Raw genomic sequence first — 24,513 nt, forward strand, 5'->3', positions numbered from 1 at the left:
TTCCATAGTTTAGTTTGCTGAGGTATATAATGTACAGTGTATTTTGTCAACAACTGTATGTGTGTAACGTATTTCTTGTGCTGAGCAATCATAAAACGGCTGCGAAAATGCACTGGGTGAGGCTCGCAGTAATCCCGCCTCCTGGTGGTAGAGGGCGCTAGTGATCCCAGGGATCATTCTTGCGACTACTCGGCTGCAGAATAAGTGACAACAAGCAGCAACAGTTAGCAAGTCAAGTGCAGCGTTTATTTTTTCCTCTTGCCTGGACTTTTACCATGGAGGATTACATATCTAAAATAAAACAGTTTTCTAAACTGGACTTTCAATGGAAGCAGGAGGTAATATTTAAAGGAAGATCTCCCTCGAGACAGAGAGACTTTTAAAACTGAATAAAGATAAGGAAGACTTCTATAAACAAGTTATTGATGCTTTTATTCAGAAGGAGCGGCGCATGGACTTCATTTATAAGTAAAGGTAAGACCATAATAACGTTTTTTTAATTAAATGTGCTTTTTTGTGTGCTACAGTTTGTATGTGTAAAGAATGCTGGTATGAGCTTTTAAACATAACCCGTTAACTGCTGCCAATCAAATGGTGAATAAGATACTCTTTAGGGTTCATATTAGGGATGTCCGATAATGGCTTTTTGCCGATATCCGATATTCCGATAATGTCCAACTCTTTAATTACCGATACCGATATCACTATACCGATATCAACCGATATATGCAGTTGTGGAATTAACACATTATTATGCCTAATTTGGACAACCAGGTATGGTGAAGATAAGGTACTTTTTTAAAAAAAATAGTAAAATAAGATAAATAAATTAAAAACATTTTCTTGAATAAAAAAGAAAGTACAACAATATAAAAACAGTTACATAGAAACTAGTAATTAATGAAAATGAGTAAAATTTACTGTTAAAGGTTAGTACTATTAGTGGAGCAGCAGCACGCACAATCATGTGTGCTTACGGACTGTATCCCTTGCAGACTGTATTGATATATATTGATATATAATGTAGGAAGCAGAATATTAATAACAGAAAGAAACAACCCTTTTGTGTGAATGAGTGTAAATGGGGGAGGGAGGTTTTTTGGGTTGGTGCACTAATTGTAAGTGTATCTTGTGTTTTTTATGTTGATTTAATTAAAAAAAAACAAAAAAAACGATACCGATAATTTCCGATATTACATTTTAACGCATATATCTAGTTCATATGTTTGTAAATCTGACTGTGATGAAGTCAGTGCCTCACCAGCCATTAACCTCACCGCACGTCTCACATATATATATATATATATATATATATATATATATATATATATATATATATATATATATATATATATATATATATATATATATATATATATATATATATATATACATATATATATATATATATATATATATATATATATATATATATATATATATATATATATATATATATAAATGAAATACTTGAATTTCAGTGAATTACGGATATATATATAGATATACATATATATGTATATATATATAGCCATAATTCACTGAAATTCAAGTATTTATATATATATATATATACTGTATATATATATTAGGGCTGCAACTAACGATTAATTTGATAATCGATTAATCTGTTGATTATTACTTCGATTAATACTTGGATAAAAGAGACCAACTACATTTCTATAAATTTCCAGTATTTTATTGGAAAAAAAAACAGCATACTGGCACCATACTTATTTTTGATTATTGTTTCTCAGCTGTTTGTACATGTTGCAGTTTATAAATAAAGTTGTATTAAAAAAATAACAATTTTAAATTAATTTATGCGCATAGCATATATCCAAGGAATCGATGACTAAGTTAATCGCCAACTATTTTTATAATCAATTTTAAGCGATTAGTTGTTGCAACCCTAATATACAGTAAATATAAGGAGGAGGTTAGGGATGATGTTCATTAGCGAATCCTCTTATCGAACCGATTCCTTATCGAATCTCTTCTGAAATCCAGTTGTTGTGTGTGCGCTGAGTTCCAAAAGCCATAGATGTGATGTGACTGGGCCGGCACGCTGTTTATATGGAGGAAAAGCGGACGTGGCTGAGAAACAGCATGTGGCCGTTAAAGGGTGAAGGTTTCGGGTGAGAGAGGAAGCTAAAGGCACCCAATATTGTTGTCCGGGTGGAAATCGGGAGAAATTTGTGAGAATGGTTGCCCCGGGAGATTTTCGGGAGGGGCACTGAAATTCGGGACTCTCCCGGGAAAACCGGGAGGGTTGGCAAGTTTTTCTACAGTAGACTTGTGTCTTTATTATTGATATGTCGTCATTGTTGAGTCTTAATTCAAACTATTTTGATGGCATTGATCATTCAGGAGTAAGAACGCGCAGCACCGCCATCTTGTGGTTGGACTTTGAAACAACACTGTGCCATTTCTTCTGGCTAAACAGGACAAATAAAACTGTCTTGGTGTGTTATTTACTTCATGATCAATACCACTTATATTTACACTTTCCCATGCTTAAAACTTTCATGAATGCTGACCAAATGACAATTTAAAAAAATATTTAATCGAAATATGACTTTTTGTGCTACTTAATGATACAATGACATATAGGCTATTATAGTGATTAATGTATAGTTAACCAGCATTTGAGAAGGAATACTAGGTGAGGTAGCGCTGCAGTGGTCACGTGATGTAGCCGTGACGTCACTAGGCCGCCCGAGTGAGTGCGCCAGTCGGTGCGCGGCGTGGCGCTATTGTAGTGTCAATCACCTGGCGTGTTTACGCGAGGGAGGGGAGGGGAGGGGGCCCCGGGGGGCGTGTCCGTTCGGACATGAGTAAATGACGTCACCGCGTCGGCGGCGAGCAGTCCAACAAACATGGCGAGAGAATGTCGCGGCCAGCAGGGTTACATCGTCACGGTCCTCCTCCTCCTGTGCGGCGCCGACGGAGCTCGTTTGGAGGCGGCGTCCGGCGGCAGTCAGGTGCTCGGCATGCGGCTGGAGAGCAGCGACAAGCCCACCAGCACCGGTGACGACGGCGTCCTGCAGGTGACGGAGGACAGCACGGTGCGGCTCCGCCTCTACGGGCTGCGGCTGCACTCCGCCGCCTGGACGCTCGTCCGCTTCACGGAGCTGGCGGGCGGCGAGGCGCCGGAGCGGACCTGCGCGGACTTCACGAAGGACATCGGGGTCGGGACCTTGATGAACGTCAGCGGCGGGGGCACGGCGGGGTCGCTGCGCGTGCGCGTTAAGCCGCTGCGCAAGAGCGAGCCCAGCAAGGAGTACGCGCTGTGCACGCGCGGCGCCGCGGACGGCCCCTGGCTGCGGCTGGAGGACGGCGACGGCCGCGTCCTGGTCCTGGAGGAGAAGAAGCACCTGCTGCCTCTCTGGCTGCAGGCCATCCTCATCTCCTGCCTGCTGGTCCTGTCCGGCATGTTCAGCGGCCTCAACCTGGGCCTGATGGCGCTGGACCCCATGGAGCTGCGCATCGTGCAGAGCTGCGGCACCGACAAGGAGAAGAAGTACGCCCGCAAGATCGAGCCCATCCGCAGCAAGGGCAACTACCTGCTGTGCTCGCTGTTGCTAGGCAACGTGCTGGTCAACACCACGCTCACCATCCTCCTGGACGACCTGATCGGCTCGGGCCTGGGCGCCGTGGTGGCCTCCACCGTGGGCATCGTCATCTTCGGCGAGATCGTCCCCCAGGCGCTGTGCTCCCGCCACGGGCTGGCGGTGGGCGCCAACACCATCGTGCTCACCAAGTTCTTCATGCTCCTCACCTTCCCGCTGTCCTTCCCCGTCAGCAAGCTGCTGGACGTCCTGCTGGGCCAGGAGATCGGCACCGTGTACAACCGCGAGAAGCTGGTGGGCATGCTGAAGGTGACGGAGCCGTACAACGACCTGGTCAAGGAGGAGCTCAACATGATCCAGGGGGCGCTGGAGCTGCGCACCAAGACCGTGGAGGACGTCCTCACCCCCCTGGCCGACTGCTTCATGATCCAGGCCCACGCCGTGCTGGACTTCAACACCATGTCCGAGATCATGGAGAGCGGCTACACGCGCATCCCCGTCTACGACGACGAGCGCTCCAACATCGTGGACATCCTCTACGTCAAGGACCTGGCCTTCGTCGACCCCGACGACTCCACCACGCTCAAGACCATCACCAAGTTCTACAACCACCCGGTCCACTTCGTCTTCCACGACACCAAGCTGGACACCATGCTGGAGGAGTTCAAGAAAGGTCAGCGCGTGTGTGTGTGTGTGTGTGCGGGTGTGCGTGTGTCGACTCCAGCTGACCTCCAGCTGGTCCACAGGAAGTTGAGCCTGCAGCGTTTGTTGCCTCAACTTCCTGTGAGGATCAATAACATCAATGGTCACTGGAGGACGCTCACGTTCATCTAAAACGGCTTTTTGAAACATGTTTGTAAACATCTAACAGCAAGTCAAAAACACACTTTTAAATATATTTACATTTCAACCTGCGTGCTAGAATAGTCTGTTCCAGTGTCAAGCTGCGGCCGTCCTAAACGACCGTGCCATTTGGGGAGACATTTTGCGTGAATGCTAAAGCTGAAATAACATTTTAACAGTAGGCACGCTGGCCAAATAGCGGCAAGTAACAACAAATATGAGCTATAAAAAAAAAGCTAGCATGCTAACATGTTAAAAGTAGCAAACTTACAGTTGAATGAATGCAATACTAAAATATGTGACACTGTTAGGGATGGAACAGTATCAAATAAAAGCTAGCATGCTAACAGTACTATGCTAAAATGTTAAAAATAACAAGCTTACAGTTGACATTAAGAAAATACCAAAATATATGACGCTATTAGGGGTGTAACAATATCAAATAAAAGCTACTATGCTAACGTGTTAAAAATGGCAGGCTTACTGTTAACATTAATGAAATACTAAAGTATATGACACTATTAGGGATGTAAGAGTATCAAAAAAAAGCTAGCATGCTAACATGTTAAAAGTAGCAAACTTACAGTTGAATGAATGCAATACTGAAATATATGACACTGTTAGGGATGGAACGGTATCAAATAAAAGCTAGCATGCTAACAGTACTATGCTAACATGTTAAAAATAGCAGGCTTACACTACAGTAAACATTAATGAAATACCAAAATATATGACACTATTAGGGGTGTAACAGTATCAAATAAAAGCTACTATGCTAACGTGTTAAAAATAGCAGGTTTACACTACAGTTAACATTAATGAAATACCAAAATATATGACGCTATTAGGGGTGTAACAATATCAAATAAAAGCTACTATGCTAACGTGTTAAAAATGGCAGGCTTACAGTTAACATTAATGAAATACTAAAATATATGACACTATTGGGGATGTAAGAGTATCAAAAAAAAGCTAGCATGCTAACAGTACTATGCTAAAATCTTAAAAATAGCAAGCTTACAGTTGACATTAAGGAGATACCAAAATATATGACACTATTAGGGATGTAACAGTATTAAAAACAAGCTAGCATGCTAACAGTACTATGCTAAAATCTTAAAAATAGCAAGCTTACAGTTGACATTAAGGAAATACCAAAATATATGACACTATTAGGGATGTAACAGTATTAAAAAAAAGCTAGCGTGCTAACAGTACTATGCTAAAATGTTAAAAAATAGCAAGCTTACAGTTGACATTAAGGAAATACCAAAATATATGACACTATTAGGGATGGAACAGTATCAAATAAAAGCTAGCATGCTAACAGTACTATGCTAACATGTTAAAAATAGCAGGCTTACACTACAGTAAACATTAATGAAATACCAAAATATATGACACTATTAGGGGTGTAACAATATCAAATAAAAGCTACTATGCTGACGTGTTAAAAATGGCAGGCTTACAGTTAACATTAATGAAATACTAAAGTATATGACACTATTAGGGATGTAAGAGTATTAAAAAAAAGCTAGCATGCTAACAGTACTATGATAAAATGTTAAAAATAGCAAGCTTACAGTTGACATTAAGGAGATACCAAAATATATGACACTATTAGGGATGTAACAGTGTTAAAAAAAGCTAGCATGCTAACAGTACTATGCTAAAATCTTAAAAATAGCAAGCTTACAGTTGACATTAAGGAAATACCAAAATATATGACACTATTAGGGATGGAACAGTATCAAATAAAAGCTAGCATGCTAACAGTACTATGCTAACATGTTAAAAATAGCAGGTTTACACTACAGTAAACATCAATGAAATACCAAAATGTATGACACTATTAGGGGTGTAACAGTATTAAAAAAAGCTAGCATGCTAACAGTACTATGCTAAAATCTTAAAAATAGCAAGCTTACAGTTGACATTAAGGAGATACCACAATATATGCCACTATTAGGGATGTAACAGTGTTAAAAAAAAAAAGCTAGCATGCTAACAGTACTATGCTCAAATCTTAAAAATAGCAAGCTTACAGTTGACATTAAGGAAATACCAAAATATATGACACTATTAGGGATGTAACAGTATTAAAAAAAAGCTAGCATGCTAACAGTACTATGCTAAAATCTTAAAAATAGCAAGCTTACAGTTGACATTAAGGAAATACCAAAATATATGACACTATTAGGGATGTAACAGTATTTAAAAAAGCTAGCATGCTAACAGTACTATGCTAAAATCTTAAAAATAGCAAGCTTACAGTTGACATTAAGGAAATACCAAAATATATGACACTATTAGGGATGGAACAGTATCAAATAAAAGCTAGCATGCTAACAGTACTATGCTAACATGTTAAAAATAGCAGGCTTACACTACAGTAAACATTAATGAAATACCAAAATATATGACACTATTAGGGGTGTAACAATATCAAATAAAAGCTACTATGCTAACGTGTTAAAAATGGCAGGCTTACTGTTAACATTAATGAAATACTAAAGTATATGGCACTATTAGGGATGTAAGAGTATTAAAAAAAAGCTAGCAGGCTAACAGTACTATGCTAAAATGTTAAAAATAGCAAGCTTACAGTTGACATTAAGGAAATACCAAAGTATATGACACTATTAGGGATGTAACAGTATTAAAAACAAGCTAGCATGCTAACAGTACTATGCTAAAATCTTAAAAATAGCAAGCTTACAGTTGACATTAAGGAAATACCAAAATATATGACACTATTAGGGATGTAACAGTATTAAAAAAAAGCTAGCGTGCTAACAGTACTATGCTAAAATGTTAAAAATAGCAAGCTTACAGTTGACATTAAGGAAATACCAAAATATATGACACTATTAGGGATGGAACAGTATCAAATAAAAGCTAGCATGCTAACAGTACTATGCTAACATGTTAAAAATAGCAGGCTTACACTACAGTAAACATTAATGAAATACCAAAATATATGACACTATTAGGGGTGTAACAATATCAAATAAAAGCTACTATGCTGACGTGTTAAAAATGGCAGGCTTACAGTTAACGTTAATGAAATACTAAAATATATGACACTATTAGGGATGTAACAGTGTTAAAAAAAAAGCTAGCATGCTAACAGTACTATGCTAAAATCTTAAAAATAGCAAGCTTACAGTTGACATTAAGGAAATACCAAAATATATGACACTATTAGGGATGTAACAGTGTTTAAAAAAAAAGCTAGCATGCTAAAATGCTAACTATAACGTGCATGAACGTTCCAAAATATATTACTGTGAGGTTTGTACCTGAAAAATGTGTTTAACATGCTAATGTTAGCATGAATTGAGTACCAAAATATGACTGGGGTGTATACCTACAAAATTAGATAGAAAAATAGTTTAAAAAGCTAGCATGCTAACTGGTATCGTTTGTCAACTAACTAGCATGCTAGTATTAGAATGCTAACAATTGTTAAAAAATTAGCCATGGGCCGTTATAGAAGTGTAAAAAGAAGTGAAACAGTGTTTATAGTCAAAAAATAGTAGGTCTTATTGACATAAAGTCTCATTCTTTAAAAAAAATTTTTTAGGAGAACCTTGTCTCAGTTGTTACCCTTTGTCTGTTTAGTACATAAGTGTGTACTTAAAGGGCAGCAACATGCAGTACACTGTCAGGACTTGAGTATACTTCCCACACTCATCTGGGCTATGTGGCGGAAGGGGAGGGGCTAATTGGAGAGGTTGCAATTGACCATTGAAAAGGAGAGAAGTGTGCATTTAGTACACTTATTGAAGTGTGCTCAGGGAAGCATTCCGCCATGACGCCTGCTCCTCCCTCATGTCCTCAGGTAAATCCCACCTGGCCATCGTCCAGAAGGTCAACAACGAGGGGGAGGGGGACCCGTTCTACGAGGTGCTGGGATTGGTCACCCTGGAGGACGTCATCGAGGAGATCATCAAGTCGGAGATCCTGGACGAGTCGGACATGTACAGTGAGTCAGCACTTCCTCTTTGACAGATGTAGACGGAGAAAAGCTGCTTTGGTTGCTAAGCGACCAGATTGGATTGAGGATTTCCACCACGCAAGATTTCCTGATCCGGGATGAGATCGATGAGAGTTCCCTAAAGTTTGCCTTCCTTCCCGCGCAGCCGACAACCGCAACAAGAAGCGAGTGGACGCCAACAAGAACAAGCGCGACTTCTCTGCGTTCAAACACGAGGGCGACAGCAAGTCCAAGATCTCTCCTCAGCTCATGCTGGCCGCTCATCGCTTCCTGGCCACAGGTGAGAGACCACGCCCCCTTCCACGGCAGGTGTGCGCCGTTCTATCAGCTGGATAGGATCAGGACTACAGTAAGTAAGTCAAAATACACAAGAATATCAAAATCCAGTCCAATCCCCTTTGGGGACGGCGTGGCGCTTGTTGGGAGAGTGGCCGTGCCAGCAACCCGAGGGTTCCCGGTTCGATCCCCAGCTTCTACCAACCTAGTCACGTCCATTGTGTCCCTGAGCAAGACACTTCAGCCTTGCTCCTGATGGGTCGTGGTGAGCGCCATCAGTGAGAAACAAATCAATATAATAGAATAAAACAATAAAGGACATCATTAAAATAGAATAAAACAATAAAAACAAATCAATAGAAAAAAATAATAAAAGACATCAATAAAATAGAATAAAACAATAAAAACAAATCAATATAATAGAATAAAACAATAAAAACAAATCAATAGAATAGAATAAATTAATAAAAGACATCAATAAAATAGAATAAAACAATAAAAACAAATCAAGAAAATAGATTTGGGACGGTATAGCTCGGTTGGTAGAGTGGCCGTGCCAGCAACTTGAGGGTTCCAGATTCGATCCCCGCTTCCGCCATCCTAGTCACTGCCGTTGTGTCCTTGGGCAAGACACTTCACCCACCTGCTCCCAGTGCCACCCACACTGCTTGAAATGGAACTTAGATATTGCCTTTCACTATGTAAAGGCGCTATGAGTCACTAAGAAAAGCGCTATATAAATATAATACACAATAAAACAATAAAAACTAATCAAAATAATAGGATAAAACAATAAAAACTAATCAAGAAAATATCAATCAATCAATCAATCAATGTTTATTTATATAGCCCTAAATCACAAGTGTCTCAAAGGGCTGTACAAGCCACAACGACATCCTCGGTACAGAGCCCACATACGGGCAAGGAAAAACTCACCCCAGTGGGACGTCGGTGAATGACTATGAGAAACCTTGGAGAGGACCGCATATGTGGGTAACCCCCCCCCCTCTAGGGGAGACCGAAAGCAACGGATGTCGAGTGGGTCTGACATAATATTGTGAAAGTCCAGTCCACAGTGGATCCAACACATCAGCGGGAGTCCAGTCCACAGCGGGGCCAACAGGAAACCATCCCGAGCGGAGACGGGTCAGCAGCGCAGAGATGTCCCCAACCGATGCACAGGCTAGTGGTCCACCCGGGGTCCCGGCTCTGGACAGCCAGCACTTCATCCATGGCCACCGGACCTATGCAACTCCCCCTCGCAAGGGACAGGGGAGAAGAGGAGAGAAGAAAAGAAACGGCAGATCAACTGGTCTAAAAAAGGGGGGTCTATTTAAAGGCTAGATTATACAAATGAGTTTTAAGATGGGACTTAAATGCTTCTACTGAGGTAGCATCTCTAACTGTTACCGGGAGGGCATTCCAGAGTACTGGAGCCCGAATAGAAAACGCTCTATAGCCCGCAGACTTTTTTTTGGCTCTGGGAATCACTAATAAGCCGGAGTTCTTTGAACGCAGATTTCTTGTCGGGACATATGGTACAATACAATCGGCGAGATAGGCTGGAGCTAAACCGTGTAATATTTTATACGTAAGTAGTAAAACCTTAAAGTTGCATCTTAAGTGCACAGGAAGCCAGTGCAAGTGAGCCAGTATAGGCGTAATATGATCAAACTTTCTTGTTTTTGTCAAAAGCCTTGCAGCCGCATTTTGTACCAACTGTAATCTTTTAATGCTAGACATAGGGAGGCCCGAAAATAATACGTTACAGTAATCGAGACGAGACGTAACGAATGCATGAATAATGATCTCAGCGTCGCTAGTGGACAAGATGGAACGAATTTTAGCGATATTACGGAGATGAAAGAAGGCCGTTTTAGTAACACTCTTAATGTGTGACTCAAACGAGAGGGTTGGGTCGAAGATAATACCCAGATTCTTTACCGAGTCTCCTTGTTTAATTGTTTGGTTGTCAAATGTTAAGGTGGTATTATTAAATAGATGTTGGTGTCTAGCAGGACCGATAATCAGCATTTCCGTTTTCTTAGCGTTGAGTTGCAAAAAGTTAGCGGACATCCATTGTTTAATTTCATTAAGACACGCCTCCAGCTGACTACAGTCCGGCGTGTTGGTCAGCTTTAGGGGCATGTAGAGTTGAGTGTCATCAGCATAACAGTGAAAGCTAACACCGTACTTGCGTATGATGTCACCCAGCGGCAGCATGTAAATACTAAAGAGTGCAGGGCCAAGAACCGAACCCTGGGGAACTCTGCACGTTACCTTGACATAGTCCGAGGTCACATTGTTATGGGAGACGCACTGCATCCTGTCAGTAAGATAAGAGTTAAACCAAGACAAGGCTAAGTCTGACATACCAATACGTGTTTTGATACGCTCTAATAAGATATTATGATCAACAGTATCGAAAGCGGCGCTAAGATCAAGAAGCAGCAACATAGATGACGCATCAGAATCCATCGTTAGCAATAGATCATTAGTCATTTTTGCGAGGGCTGTCTCCGTAGAGTGATTTGCCCTGAAACCGGATTGAAAAGGTTCACAGAGATTGTTAGTCACTAAGTGTTCATTTAGCTGCTGTGCAACAGTTTTTTCGAGAATTTTGGAAATAAACGGAAGGTGGGAGACCGGTCGGTAGTTTACCATGAGGTCAGGATCGAGGTTAGGTCTTTTGAGCAGAGGATGAATAACCGCTTTTTTGAATGCTAGGGGAACAGTGCCGGAGGAAAGTGATAAGTTTATAATATTTAACACTGATGGACCTAATAATACAAACAGTTCCTTGATAAGTTTCCCAGGAAGTGGGTCAAGTAAACATGTTGTTTGTTTTATCCCACTTACACGCTGTAATAATTCCTCTAATGTTATTTCATCAAAAATAGAGAGACTATTTTGGAGGGCAGTGTCCGTCGTATATACAGTCGTATTTGTGTTAATAGAGCCCAGTTGTAGCTGGGATGCGTTGTCTTTAATCTCCTTTCTAATGAGTTCAATTTTCTTATTAAAGAAATTCATAAAATCATCTGCCGAGTGGGTGGAGCTACTGGGAGGAGTCCCTTGTTGGGTTAGCGATGCTACTGTACTAAACAGAAATTTAGGATCGTTTTTGTTGAGGCGGATGAGATTTGAGTAGTATTTAGCTTTAGCTAAGGTAAGCATGCGTTTATAAGTTATTAAACTATCACTCCATGCTTGATGGAAAACCTCAAGTTTAGTCGCGCGCCATTTGCGTTCCAGTTTTCTACATGATAATTTATGAGCTCTAATTTCTTCTGTAAACCATGGGGTGCGCCTTTTAGGGGCCCTTTTTTGCTTTAGCGGTGCTATACTATCAATAATTTCGCGCAAGGCATCGTCAAAGTTGTTAGTGAGTTTATCAATAGAGCCGACCTAATTTGGGAATGGTGCTATTACCGAAGGCAGTAGGTCAGCAAGAGTCATCGTTGTGGCAGCATTAATGTTGCGGCCGCTATAGCAGTTATTATTATTATTAGCTTGTTGACAAAGAGTCAAAACTTCAAATTTTATAAGGTAATGATCGGACATTACTTTAGTATATGGAAGTATCATAACTTTGGAGGTGGTGACACCCCTGACAAGCACTAGATCTATTGTATTACCGTTGCGATGCGTGGGTTCATGTATTATTTGTGTAAGACCACAGCTATCAATTATGGTTTGGAGCGCCACGCACTGAGGGTCCGATGGGGTATTCATATGGATATTAAAGTCCCCCATTATGATTATATTGTCGGCGTGCGTCACTAGATCAGCAACGAACTCTGAGAATTCACTGATAAAGTCCGAATTAGGCCCAGGGGGGCGGTAGATAACAGCCAGGTCGAGAGGTAGCGGTGTGACAGACCTCATAGTAAGCACCTCAAACGATTTATATTTATTATTTAGGTTAGGGGTAAGGTTGAAATTTTCATTGTATATTAGTGCGACACCCCCTCCCCTTTTAAGAGGGCGGGCAACATGCGCATTCGTATAGTTAGGAGGAGATGCCTCATTGAGCGCAAAAAATTCGTCCGGTTTGAGCCAGGTTTCGCTAAGACCAATGACGTTAAGATTGTTGTCTCTAATGACCTCATTAACCAATAACGCCTTGGGAGACAATGATCTTATGTTTAAAAAGCCCATATTATAGGTATTGGGCTGTTTTGACGAGTTTTTGTTAAGATTATCCGTAGTGGCAATATTAACAATGTTGCGTTTATTATGCGTAGTGCACTTTAAATAGTTTCGACCATATCTAGGAATTGATATGACGGGAATTTTCCGATTGTTTGCTTGGTGCTGCAATAGACTGGACATATCATAATTTGCCACCTCAGTAGAATGCATGTCCACCCCTGACACAGACACAACAGAAAAAACATTATGTGAATTGTGTATTATTCTAAGAGAATTGCTATGCGTACATGGATTATCCAGCCTGGCGCTGGCTAGTTCTAGCTTAACTGACTCCTCACCCGGACTAACAGACATTGTAATTGCCTGTGACCGGGCTTGCTCTAGTGTAGTCAGTCAAGTGAGACTTAAATAGTAGTCTATGTTTCTAGATAAAATAGAATGAAATAATAAAAGACATCAATACAATAGAATAAGACAATAAAAATAAATCAATAAAATAGAATAAAACAATAACAACTAATCGAAAAAATAGAATAAACAATAAAAACAAATTAATATAATAGAATACAACAATAAAATAGAATAAATACAATGAAATAAAACAATAAAAACAAATCAGTATAATAGAATACAATAATAAAAGACGTCAATAAAATGGAATGAAACAATAAAAACAAATCAATAACTTAGAATAAAACAATAAAAACAAATCAATATAATAGATTAAAACAATAAAAACAAATCAATCAAATAGAATAAAAACAAATCAATAAAATTGAATAAAACAATAAAAACAAATCAATAGAATAGAATAAAACAATAAAAACAAATCAATAACATAGAATAAAACAATAAAAACAAATCAATATAATAGATTAAAACAATAAAAACAAATCAATAAAATAGAATAAAAACAAATCAATATAATAGAATAAAACAATGAAAACAAATCAATATAATAGAATTAAACAATGAAAACTAATCAATATAATAGAATAAAACAAAAGACGGCAATATAATAGAATAAAACAATAAAAATAAATCAATATAATAGAATAAAACAATGAAAACTAATCAATATAATAGAATAAAACAAAAGACGTCAATATAATAGAATAAAACAATAAAAATAAATCAATATAATAGAATAAAACAAAAGACCCTTTAAAATGGTCTTTATACTTAAATAATGCATTTAAATCTATGCATTCTTGGAAGACAATCTAGTCTTAACATTTCTCTTTTATCCCAGCACTTAATATTCTACATTCATATTTTCTTTAAACTACGATAATCCTTTGACTTGCTCCAAACTCAGGGCCGCCGCTTTCTATACGCAAATAACACGGGGCCTATTTTGTGTCAATAAGATTTATAAATGTATATAAAATGTCAATTAATTAATAAAAGGTCACCTCATATTACATTTTACCACAAACATATTCCTAGCCCCTTCCTGCTCCGTCACTGATACGAATATAATGGCTAATTTGTTATTTTGCACTCAAAATAAGGGCTGGGCCCTGTGCACACTTCCTGTTTAGGCAGAACACATTTAATTGCGCCCTCTGCTGGTCAAATCTATGAAGTGTTAGGAAAGTTACTGTCGGCTGGCTGCCAAAAACCATCCAAAGTTTGATTGATTGTTGGCATGAACACAAGTGTTGATGTGCGCCCCCTAGAGGTCAGCCTGTTGGCATGAACACAAGTGTTGATGTGCGCCCCCTAGAGGTCAGCCTGTTGGCATGAACACAAGTGTTGATGTGCGCCCCCTAGAGGTCAGCCTGTTGGCATGAACACAAGTGTTGATGTGCGCCCCCTAGAGGTCAGCCTGTTGGCATGAACACAAGTGTTGATGTGCGCCCCCTAGAGGTCAGCCTGTTGGCATGAACACAAGTGTTGATGTGCGCCCCCTAGAGGTCAGCCTGTTGGCATGAACACAAGTGTTGATGTGCGCCCCCTAGAGGTCAGCCTGTTAGCATGAACACAAGTGTTGATGTGCGCCCCCTAGAGGTCAGCCTGTTAGCATGAACACAAGTGTTGATGTGCGCCCCCTAGAGGTCAGCCTGTTAGCATGAACACAAGTGTTGATGTGCGCCCCCTAGAGGTCAGCCTGTTAGCATGAGCACAAGTGTTGATGTGCGCCCCCTAGAGGTCAGCCTGTTTGCATGAGCACAAGTGTTGATGTGCGCCCTCTAGAGGTCAGCCTGTTAGCATGAACACAAGTGTTGATGTGCGCCCCCTAGAGGTCAGCCTGTTGGCATGAACACAAGTGTTGATGTGCGCCCCCTAGAGGTCAGCCTGTTAGCATGAACACAAGTGTTGATGTGCGCCCCCTAGAGGTCAGCCTGTTAGCATGAACACAAGTGTTGACGTGCGCCCCCTAGAGGTCAGCCTGTTGGCATGAACACAAGTGTTGATGTGCGCCCCCTAGAGGTCAGCCTGTTAGCATGAACACAAGTGTTGATGTGCGCCCCCTAGAGGTCAGCCTGTTAGCATGAGCACAAGTGTTGATGTGCGCCCCCTAGAGGTCAGCCTGTTTGCATGAGCACAAGTGTTGATGTGCGCCCTCTAGAGGTCAGCCTGTTAGCATGAACACAAGTGTTGATGTGCGCCCCCTAGAGGTCAGCCTGTTTGCATGAGCACAAGTGTTGATGTGCGCCCCCTAGAGGTCAGCCTGTTGGCATGAACACAAGTGTTGATGTGCGCCCCCTAGAGGTCAGCCTGTTGGCATGAACACAAGTGTTGATGTGCGCCCCCTAGAGGTCAGCCTGTTGGCATGAACACAAGTGTTGATGTGCGCCCCCTAGAGGTCAGCCTGTTAGCATGAACACAAGTGTTTACGTGCGCCCCCTAGAGGTCAGCCTGTTAGCATGAACACAAGTGTTGATGTGCGCCCCCTAGAGGTCAGCCTGTTAGCATGAACACAAGTGTTGATGTGCGCCCCCTAGAGGTCAGCCTGTTGGCATGAACACAAGTGTTGATGTGCGCCCCCTAGAGGTCAGCCTGTTGGCATGAACACATGTGTTGATGTGCGCCCCCTAGAGGTCAGCCTGTTTGCATGAACACAAGTGTTGATGTGCGCCCCCTAGAGGTCAGCCTGTTTGCTGCTTTCCACGTGACGGAGAAGGTTCTGCTGAGGATCCTCAGACATCCCGACGTGGTCCAGGAGCTGAAGTTCAACGACAACGACAAGCGAGCGCCGCAGCACTTCCTGTACCAGCGAGGGAAACCTGTGGACTACTTTGTGCTCATCCTGCAGGTGTGTGCCAGGGACACAAGCAGGGGGGCGGAGCTTGTTGACAGGTTCTCTTAATGGGCCACCCAGACCAGCAGGAGGGGGAGGGGCTGGCGGGGTGGGAGTCCTCAAAGGGAGATGTCACCTTACAGACACCTGATGAGGCACCTGTGGGTCATGTGACCTCAGGCGTGCAACCTGAGCACCACTGCTCACCTTGCTTTATTAGGTACACTCATGCCCACCTGCCACCTCGCTTTATTAGGTACACTCATGCCCACCTGCCACCTCGCTTTATTAGCTACACTCATGCCCACCTGCCACCTCGCTTTATTAGGTACACTCATGCCCACCTGCCACCTCGCTTTATTAGGTACACTCATGCCCACCTGCCACCTCGCTTTATTAGGTACACTCATGCCCACCTGCCACCTCCCTTTATTAGGTACACTCATGCCCACCTGCCACCTCGCTTTGTTAAGAACACTCATGCCCACCTGCCACCTCCTTGGCCTCTTTATTAGGTACACTCATGCCCACATGTCACTTTGTTGGTCTCTTTATTAGGTACACTAATGCCCACCTGCCACCTCCTTGGCCTCTTTATTAGGTACACAAATGCCCACCTGCCACCTCCTTGGCCTCTTTATTAGGTACACTCATGCCCACCTGCCACCTCCTTGGCCTCTTTATTAGGTACACAAATGCCCACCTGCCACCTCCTTGGCCTCTTTATTAGGTACACTCATGCCCACATGTCACTTTGTTGGTCTCTTTATTAGGTACACTAATGCCCACCTGCCACCTCCTTGGCCTCTTTATTAGGTACACTCATGCCCACATGTCACTTTGTTGGTCTCTTTATTAGGTACACTAATGCCCACCTGCCACCTCCTTGGCCTCTTTATTAGGTACACAAATGCCCACCTGCCACCTCCTTGGCCTCTTTATTAGGTACACTCATGCCCACCTGCCACCTCCTTGGCCTCTTTATTAGGTACACAAATGCCCACCTGCCACATCCTTGGCCTCTTTATTAGGTACACTAATGCCCACCTGCCACCTCCTTGGCCTCTTTATTAGGTACACAAATGCCCACCTGCCACCTCCTTGGCCTCTTTATTAGGTACACTCATGCCCACATGTCACTTTGTTGGTCTCTTTATTAGGTACACTAATGCCCACCTGCCACCTCCTTGGCCTCTTTATTAGGTACACTCATGGCAGCACGGTGGCAGAGGGGTTAGTGCGTCTGCCTCACAATACGAAGGTCCTGAGTAGTCGTGAGTTCAATCCCGGCCTCGGGATCTTTCTGTGTGGAGTTTGCATGTTCTCCCCGTGACTGCGTGGGTTCCCTCCGGGTACTCCGGCTTCCTCCCACCTCCAAAGACATGCACCTGGGGATAGGTTGATTGGCAACACTAAATTGGCCCTAGTGTGTGAATGTTGTCTGTCTATCTGTGTTGGCCCTGTGATGAGGTGGCGACTTGTCCAGGGTGTACCCCGCCTTCCGCCCGATTGTAGCTGAGATAGGCTCCAGCACCCCCCGCGACCCCGAAGGGAATAAGCGGTAGAAAATGGATGGATGGATGCCCACATGTCACTTTGTTGGCCTCTTTATTAGGTACACTCATGCCCACATGTCACTTTGTTGGCCTCTTTATTAGGTACACTCATGCCCACATGTCACTTTGTTGGCCTCTTTATTAGGTACACTCATGCCCACCTGCCACCTCGCTTTGTTAAGAACACTCATGCCCACCTGCCACCTCCTTGGCCTCTTTATTAGGTACACTCATGCCCACATGTCACTTTGTTGGTCTCTTTATTAGGTACACTAATGCCCACCTGCCACCTCCTTGGCCTCTTTATTAGGTACACAAATGCCCACCTGCCACCTCCTTGGCCTCTTTATTAGGTACACTCATGCCCACATGTCACTTTGTTGGCCTCTTTATTAGGTACACAAATGCCCACCTGCCACCTCCTTGGCCTCTTTATTAGGTACACAAATGCCCACCTGCCACCTCCTTGGCCTCTTTATTAGGTACACTAATGCCCACGTGTCACTTCGTTGGCCTCTTTATTAGGTACACTAATGCCTACCTGCCACCTCGTTGGCCTCCTTATTAGGTACACCAATGCCCACCTGTCACCTCGTTGGCCTCTTTATTAGGTACAAAAATGCCCATCTGCCACCTCGTTGGCCTCTTTATTAGGTACACCAATGCCCACCTGTCACTTTGTTGGCCTCTTTATTAGGTACACAAATGCCCACCTGCCACCTCCTTGGCCTCTTTATTAGGTACACTCATGCCCACGTGTCACTTCGTTGGCCTCTTTATTAGGTACACTCATGCCTACCTGCCACCTTGTTGGCCTCCTTATTAGGTACACGAATGCCCACCTGCCACATTGTTGGCCTCCTTATTAGGTACACCAATGCCCACCTGCCACCTCGTTGGTCTCTTTATTAGGTACACCAATGCCCACCTGTCACCTCGTTGGCCTCTTTATTAGGCACACCAATGCCCACCTGCCACCCTGTTGGCCTCTTTATTAGGTACAAAAATGCCCACCTGCCACTTCGTTGGCCTCTTTATTAGGTACACAAATGCCCATCTGCCACCTCGTGGCCCTCTTTATTAGGTACACCAATGCCCACCTGCCACCTCATTGGCCTCTTTAATAGGTACACTAAAGCCCACCTGCCACATACCTGGCCTCCTTATTAGGAACACTAATGACCGTTGGCCTCTTTATTAGGTACAAACCATGTCCAAAACCTTAGGCACACACTTGAGGCTTCCAGAACCTTCTGGACACCTGCAGACTCATGAAGATTGATGCTGGGGTCAATTTCAGTAAGAACACACCTCACCTTCTGCTACAATATTTATTCTGCGTGTGTGTGTGTGTGTGTGTGTGTGTGTGTGTGTGTGTGTGTGTGTGTGTGTGTGTGTGTGTGTGTGTGTGTGTGTGTGTGTGCGTGCGCGCGCCTTTGTGTTTCAGGGTCGAGTGGAGGTGGAGGCAGGAAATGAGAACATGAAGTTTGAGACGGGGCCGTTCTCCTTCTATGGTGTCATGGCACTCAGCATGCCTTCACTAGGTGAGTGCGCGCACACACACACACACACACACACACATACACACACACGCACACACACACGCGCACACACAATCTTTGATAAGACGTGTAGTCAATGCACACATATGCAGAGTTTAATAAGCACCTTTCCCACAAATATACAAAATATCTACTTTGTTTGTGATGACCTCACTCCGCACTTCCTGTGACACGCCGCTCACTTCCCCCGACATTCGCCATGTTGACGTCAGCGCGGCTGCTAATCCGCCACTGAAGATAGTCCCGGGAGTTCAAAGGTCGTCCTCACCACACGCCAGACGTGCACCTATTTATGAATACACGCTCATGGATTTGTACTGGAAGTGATGCCAGGGTGTACCTAATGAAATGTCCAGAATGTGAGCCCTTTCAAGGTTGATGAATTATTCATGAGATTGGAGTGGAGAGGCGGAGCTACACAACCAAACAAATAAATCCTCTCTCTCTCTCTCCCTCCCTCCGCCCTTCTGCCCAGCCGTCACCCCTCCTCTCTCCCCATCAGTGGCGTCCCCCCCTCCGAGACGCCTCTCTCTTAAGAGGTTTTCAGTGTTCTCTCGTTTCCCAGGTAAACACTCTCATGCCCCCCCTGCCCTCCCGCTACCCTCCTGTAACTTTAGGGGAGGGGGGGGATCACTCTTCATCCTCATCATCATCATCATCTCTGTCCACCACCAGCAAGTGTGAGCCAAAATGTTAGCGTTTGACACCGTAATGTTCAAATTGTGCCCCCCAGAGGGCGGTAGTGAGTCGACGAGCAACAGCAGGCTCAGGCAAAACATTGTTTCCATGGCGATAAGTGACCTGAGCATTTGAAGTGGAAAAACGTCACCTGAAACGTTTATGATTGATTGATTATTCCCGTGGAACGACCCACTTGCTGGATAGGACGCTCTCATTGGTTTCATCTGCACTCACTTTAACCTCTGACCTCAGTGATGGGCAAGCTACTGGGAAATGTAGCAAGCTAAGCTACAGGTCACTCTCCATTACATTTACAGGGGAAGCTAACCCCAGAGATTTGTAGCAAGCGGCGCAGCAAAGTAGCATTTAATAACATTTCTATCTATGTATAATATCAATAGTACACATATTACTATTATTGGGGACACCCTACAACTACCTCTAGGGGTCCCCACACCCCACTCTATGTATTTATTTAGTTTGCCTTTTCATTGGCCCACCCCTATAATGTTATTCATTTTTTCTACCTACAGTAAAGAAAACAGCATCTATCTATATGTTGACAAAAAGGTGTGTTGTTTGGGAACAGTTGGTAAAGGTTATGTGCAGGAAAACTTTTCATCAACTCACCTTTAATGTGTGTTCATAAATGTGTGTTCCACATCTTAGATGAAGAGAGCAGTTATGATTTTGAGCATTGTTTTCTCTAATGGCATGAGTGTGTGTTAATAATGCCAAGGGCACACATTATTGTGGGTTTCCTGCACGTCGTCTTCATCACTAAAGGAAAATCTAATCTGTGGGAGAGAATTTCTCTGACGTTTTCAAATATGTTACTTTTTTTTGGAGTGGTCAGTTTGAAGCGTCCCTCTATCTCTGACTCCCTGGTCGTCATGTGACATGAGTGCAATGACCCGCCTTATCTTGCCCGTGATTGGCCAGTCCGTAATATTTGGTCCTAACCTTAGCCAATTGTGACTCATCATACGAACACCATGGATTTATGTTCTAAGTCATCCAGGTCAGGGGTCCCCAAACTACGGCCCGCCAACGTCCAAAATACAGCCCCTTTTTAAAAAAAAAAATATTTTAATCTCTCCTTTCTAGCCCATCCATCAATCCATTTTCTACCACTTGCTACTTTTTTCCATCAATAACGTGACATCATCACTCTCGCGCCGCAGTGTCGGGCGAGCGTGCGGCAAGTGTGCACTTTCTTTTAGTCAATTAATGCAAGAGGTAAAAATATATATATATATACACATATACATATTATGTGTGTGTGTATATATATATATATATATATATATATATATATATATATATATATATATATATATATATATATATATGTATATATATATATATATATATATATATATATATATATATATATTAGAGATGTCCGATAATATCGGCCGGCCGATATTATCGGCCGATAAATGCTTTAAAATGTAATATCGGAAATTATCGGTATCGTTTTTTTTATTATCGGTATCGTTTTTAAAAAAAAAAATGTTTTATTTTATTTTAATTTTTTTAATTAAATCAACATAAAAAACACAAGATACACTTACAATTAGTGCACCAACCCAAAAAACCTCCCTCCCCCATTTACACTCATTCACACAAAAGGGTTGTTTCCTTCCGTTATTAATATTGTGGTTCCTACATTATATATCAATATATATCAATACAGTCTGCAAGGGATACAGTCCGTAAGCACACATGATTGTGCGTGCTGCTGGTCCACTAATAGTACTAACCTTCAACAGTTAATTTTACAAATTTTCATTAATTACTAGTTTCTATGTAACTGATTTTATATTGTTGTACTTTCTTTTTTATTCAAGAAAATGTTTTTAATTTATTTATCTTATTTTATTTTATTAATTTAAAAAAAAAAGGACCTTATCTTCACCATACCTGGTTGTCCAAATTAGGCATAATAATGTGTTAATTCCACAACTGTATATATCAGTATCGGTATCGGTTTATATCGGTATCGGTAATTAAAGAGTTGGACAATATCGGAATATCGGATATCGGCAAAAAGCCATTACCGGACATCCCTAATATATATATATATATATATATATATATATATATATATATATATATATATATATATATATATATATATATATATATATATATATATATATATATATATATATATATATATATATACATACACACATATAATATATATATGTGTGTGTGTGTGTGTGTATACAGTATATATATATGTGTGTGTATATGTATTTATGTGTGTATATGTATACATACATATGTATATATATATATACAGTATATATGTACTGTACATATATGTATGTATATATACATATATGTATATGTGTGTGTGTGTATATACTGTATGTGTGTGTGTGTGTGTATATACTGTATATACATATAAATATTATATTTATAAATAGCCCGGCCCCTCACCAAATATTTTTAACCCAATGCGGCCCCCAGGTCAAAAAGTTTGAGGACCCTGCCCTGATCCAGGTCATTGTATATTTCCATATTGTTTTGGCCTGGATTCACAGTCCATTTTCTCTCTTTGTAGCTTGTAGCTTTGATGTAAGCTAGCTCGCTACATGGCTCTTAAAGTAGCTAGGCTACAGGAAAAGCTACTCGTTAAAAAAAGTAGCCAAGCTACCGGAAATTGTCGTTAAGCTACGTAGCTTAGGTACATGTAGCTTAGGTACATGCAGCTTAGGTACTACTGCCCATCGCTGGCTAGTGGGATGTTTGTGTCAAGTTTGACATTTGACCTCTCCCAAGCTGCGTGGATGCTAAGCTAGCCGGGCGCTAATGTGAACACAAAGCCCCTCCCCCACACTAACATCAGTGCCCCTATTCCATGACATCACTGTCCTCAGCCAATGGGAGCAGAGCGTCGTGTGGCCGCATGTTTGTTCACCTTCACGCCGTCGTCGGCCATCTTTGTTTATCGCAGCGACGCTGTGTCTGATTTGGTGCACTCGAGTGCTTCCTTAAGTCTCCAAGTGCACTCATTGAGACACAAGCACTGCGTACTTCTTGAACAGCGAGTGTTCCTGACACGCCGTCTTACTGTCCCACTCCAGAGTTCCGCTCCCCGTCCCACGGGGGCAACCTGAACCGCTCGGCGTCCATCAGCTGTGGCGAGCGCGGTGCAGAGAGCGCCTCCATCGGCGGCAGCAACACTCAGATCTCGGGGACGCCTTTCCAGTACATTCCGGACTTCTGCGTGCGCGCCCTGACAGACCTCCAGTTCGTCAAGGTAACGCGCCCTCGCCGCTCTTCTCGCTGCGTTTGTAACATGTTTGTTCCCTCAGATCACTCGCTCTCAGTACCAGAATGGCCTCTTGGCGTCCAGACTGGACAGCTCGCCTCAGTCGCCAGACGGCAGTCAAGGCCACCTGGACACGGCGGCCGCACAGCTTCCCCCTCTCACCCCGCCGGGGACGGGCCCCTTGCTGCCTCTGGCCACGCCTCCCGTGAAGGGCCCGCCGCCCAAAGCCCAGCCGATGCCCGCCGCCGCCGCCGGCCCCCACGGGCCTCCACCCAAAACCGCAGCAGCCGCCGCCGCCGCTTCCTCCTTTGGACGAAGACCCAGCCAGTCTCTGCCCCAAGCCGCCGCCCTTCCCAGTAACCACGCCCCCCTCACCATAACCCCCCGTCAAGCCACACCCCCCAGTGACCCCGACAATCCTCCGGGAGAGACCACCACCCTGCTCAGCGAGCAGCACAACTGTGTGGAACCCCGCAGACCCAGTCAGCACGTGCACGCCATCGGTCACACACACACGGAAAGCACCATCTAACGCACGCACACACACACACACACACACACACACACACACACACACACACACACACACACACACACACACACACACACACACACACACACACACACACACACACACACATTCTTCTATTTCTGACCTTCTTGAGACCTGAGAAAAATGCCTACCTCTTTAGGACCACCCTTTCTAGATGTATAAAGATTTGTATTTACCACATTAATAATATATACATTTAAAAGGTAAGCTTTTAGTTAATTTTTGGTTTGTAATTGGTTTTTAATCTTCATTATTTACTTCCAAGTTGTTACAGTATGTCTCTACATACATATTTATTTGATTCATTTTGGCCAAAGGGGGCGCATTTCAGTTTCTTACACACACTTGTTATTTCATATGTTGACCAGAGGGGGAGCACTTCAAAATTTTACAAGTTCAAGTTGCTTTATTATTGTCCATATATGTACAAGACATATAAGAACTGAAATGATGTTTTCAGCACAGTCCCACTAAGAGCAGACATGCATTACAGGGAGACAAGTCAGCCACTTACGGCGACCCTTAAAAAGGTGGGAAACAGGTAAATATTTGGGGGGCGGGGGGGGAGTAAAAAAAATACTCAGTCAAAGGCTGGACTCATTAAAGGGGTCCAGACTGAGGCCATGGGAAAAAAACTCATAGCCATAGCACACATAAACATGTTACATAGAATCAACAAAACTTGCAACGGAGGGGAGGGAGTGGGGAGCCACGGAGGCCGGCTGCAGCTACTGTATAAGACAGTCTTTATTAGATGCTATGGTTTTCCGTATTGGGACCAT

General features: G+C 42.7%; 1 protein-coding gene across 2 annotated transcripts; it reads left to right on the forward strand.

Annotated features, from left to right (window-relative positions):
* Positions 1-2,854: 2,854 nt before the first annotated feature.
* LOC133638296 (metal transporter CNNM4) lies at positions 2,855-23,816 on the forward strand. Of its 2 annotated transcripts, XM_062030763.1 has the most exons (8): positions 2,855-4,245; positions 8,260-8,403; positions 8,561-8,695; positions 15,939-16,108; positions 19,097-19,193; positions 19,687-19,776; positions 22,991-23,166; positions 23,222-23,816. In XM_062030763.1, the coding sequence occupies exons 1-8, from the start codon at positions 2,880-2,882 to the stop codon at positions 23,708-23,710; spliced, it is 2,667 nt and encodes an 888-aa protein (XP_061886747.1). In that variant the 5' UTR covers positions 2,855-2,879; the 3' UTR covers positions 23,711-23,816. The 2 variants fall into 2 exon arrangements, with proteins under 2 accessions (XP_061886747.1, XP_061886748.1); XM_062030764.1 differs by lacking the exon at positions 19,687-19,776.
* Positions 23,817-24,513: the final 697 nt, after the last annotated feature.

Source organism: Entelurus aequoreus, linkage group LG21 (genome assembly GCF_033978785.1).
Source record: "Entelurus aequoreus isolate RoL-2023_Sb linkage group LG21, RoL_Eaeq_v1.1, whole genome shotgun sequence".
NCBI lineage: Eukaryota > Metazoa > Chordata > Actinopteri > Syngnathiformes > Syngnathidae > Entelurus > Entelurus aequoreus.

Bases quoted from the DNA above. Each gene is read 5' to 3' on its own strand.
- LOC133638296 (XM_062030763.1), top strand. From the start codon at position 2,880: ATGGCGAGAGAATGTCGCGGCCAGCAGGGTTACATCGTCACGGTCCTC. The intron at 8,404-8,560 runs GTGAGTCAGCAC...CTTCCCGCGCAG, and splicing joins GGACGAGTCGGACATGTACA to CCGACAACCGCAACAAGAAG. The intron at 19,777-22,990 runs GTAAACACTCTC...GTCCCACTCCAG, and splicing joins AGTGTTCTCTCGTTTCCCAG to AGTTCCGCTCCCCGTCCCAC.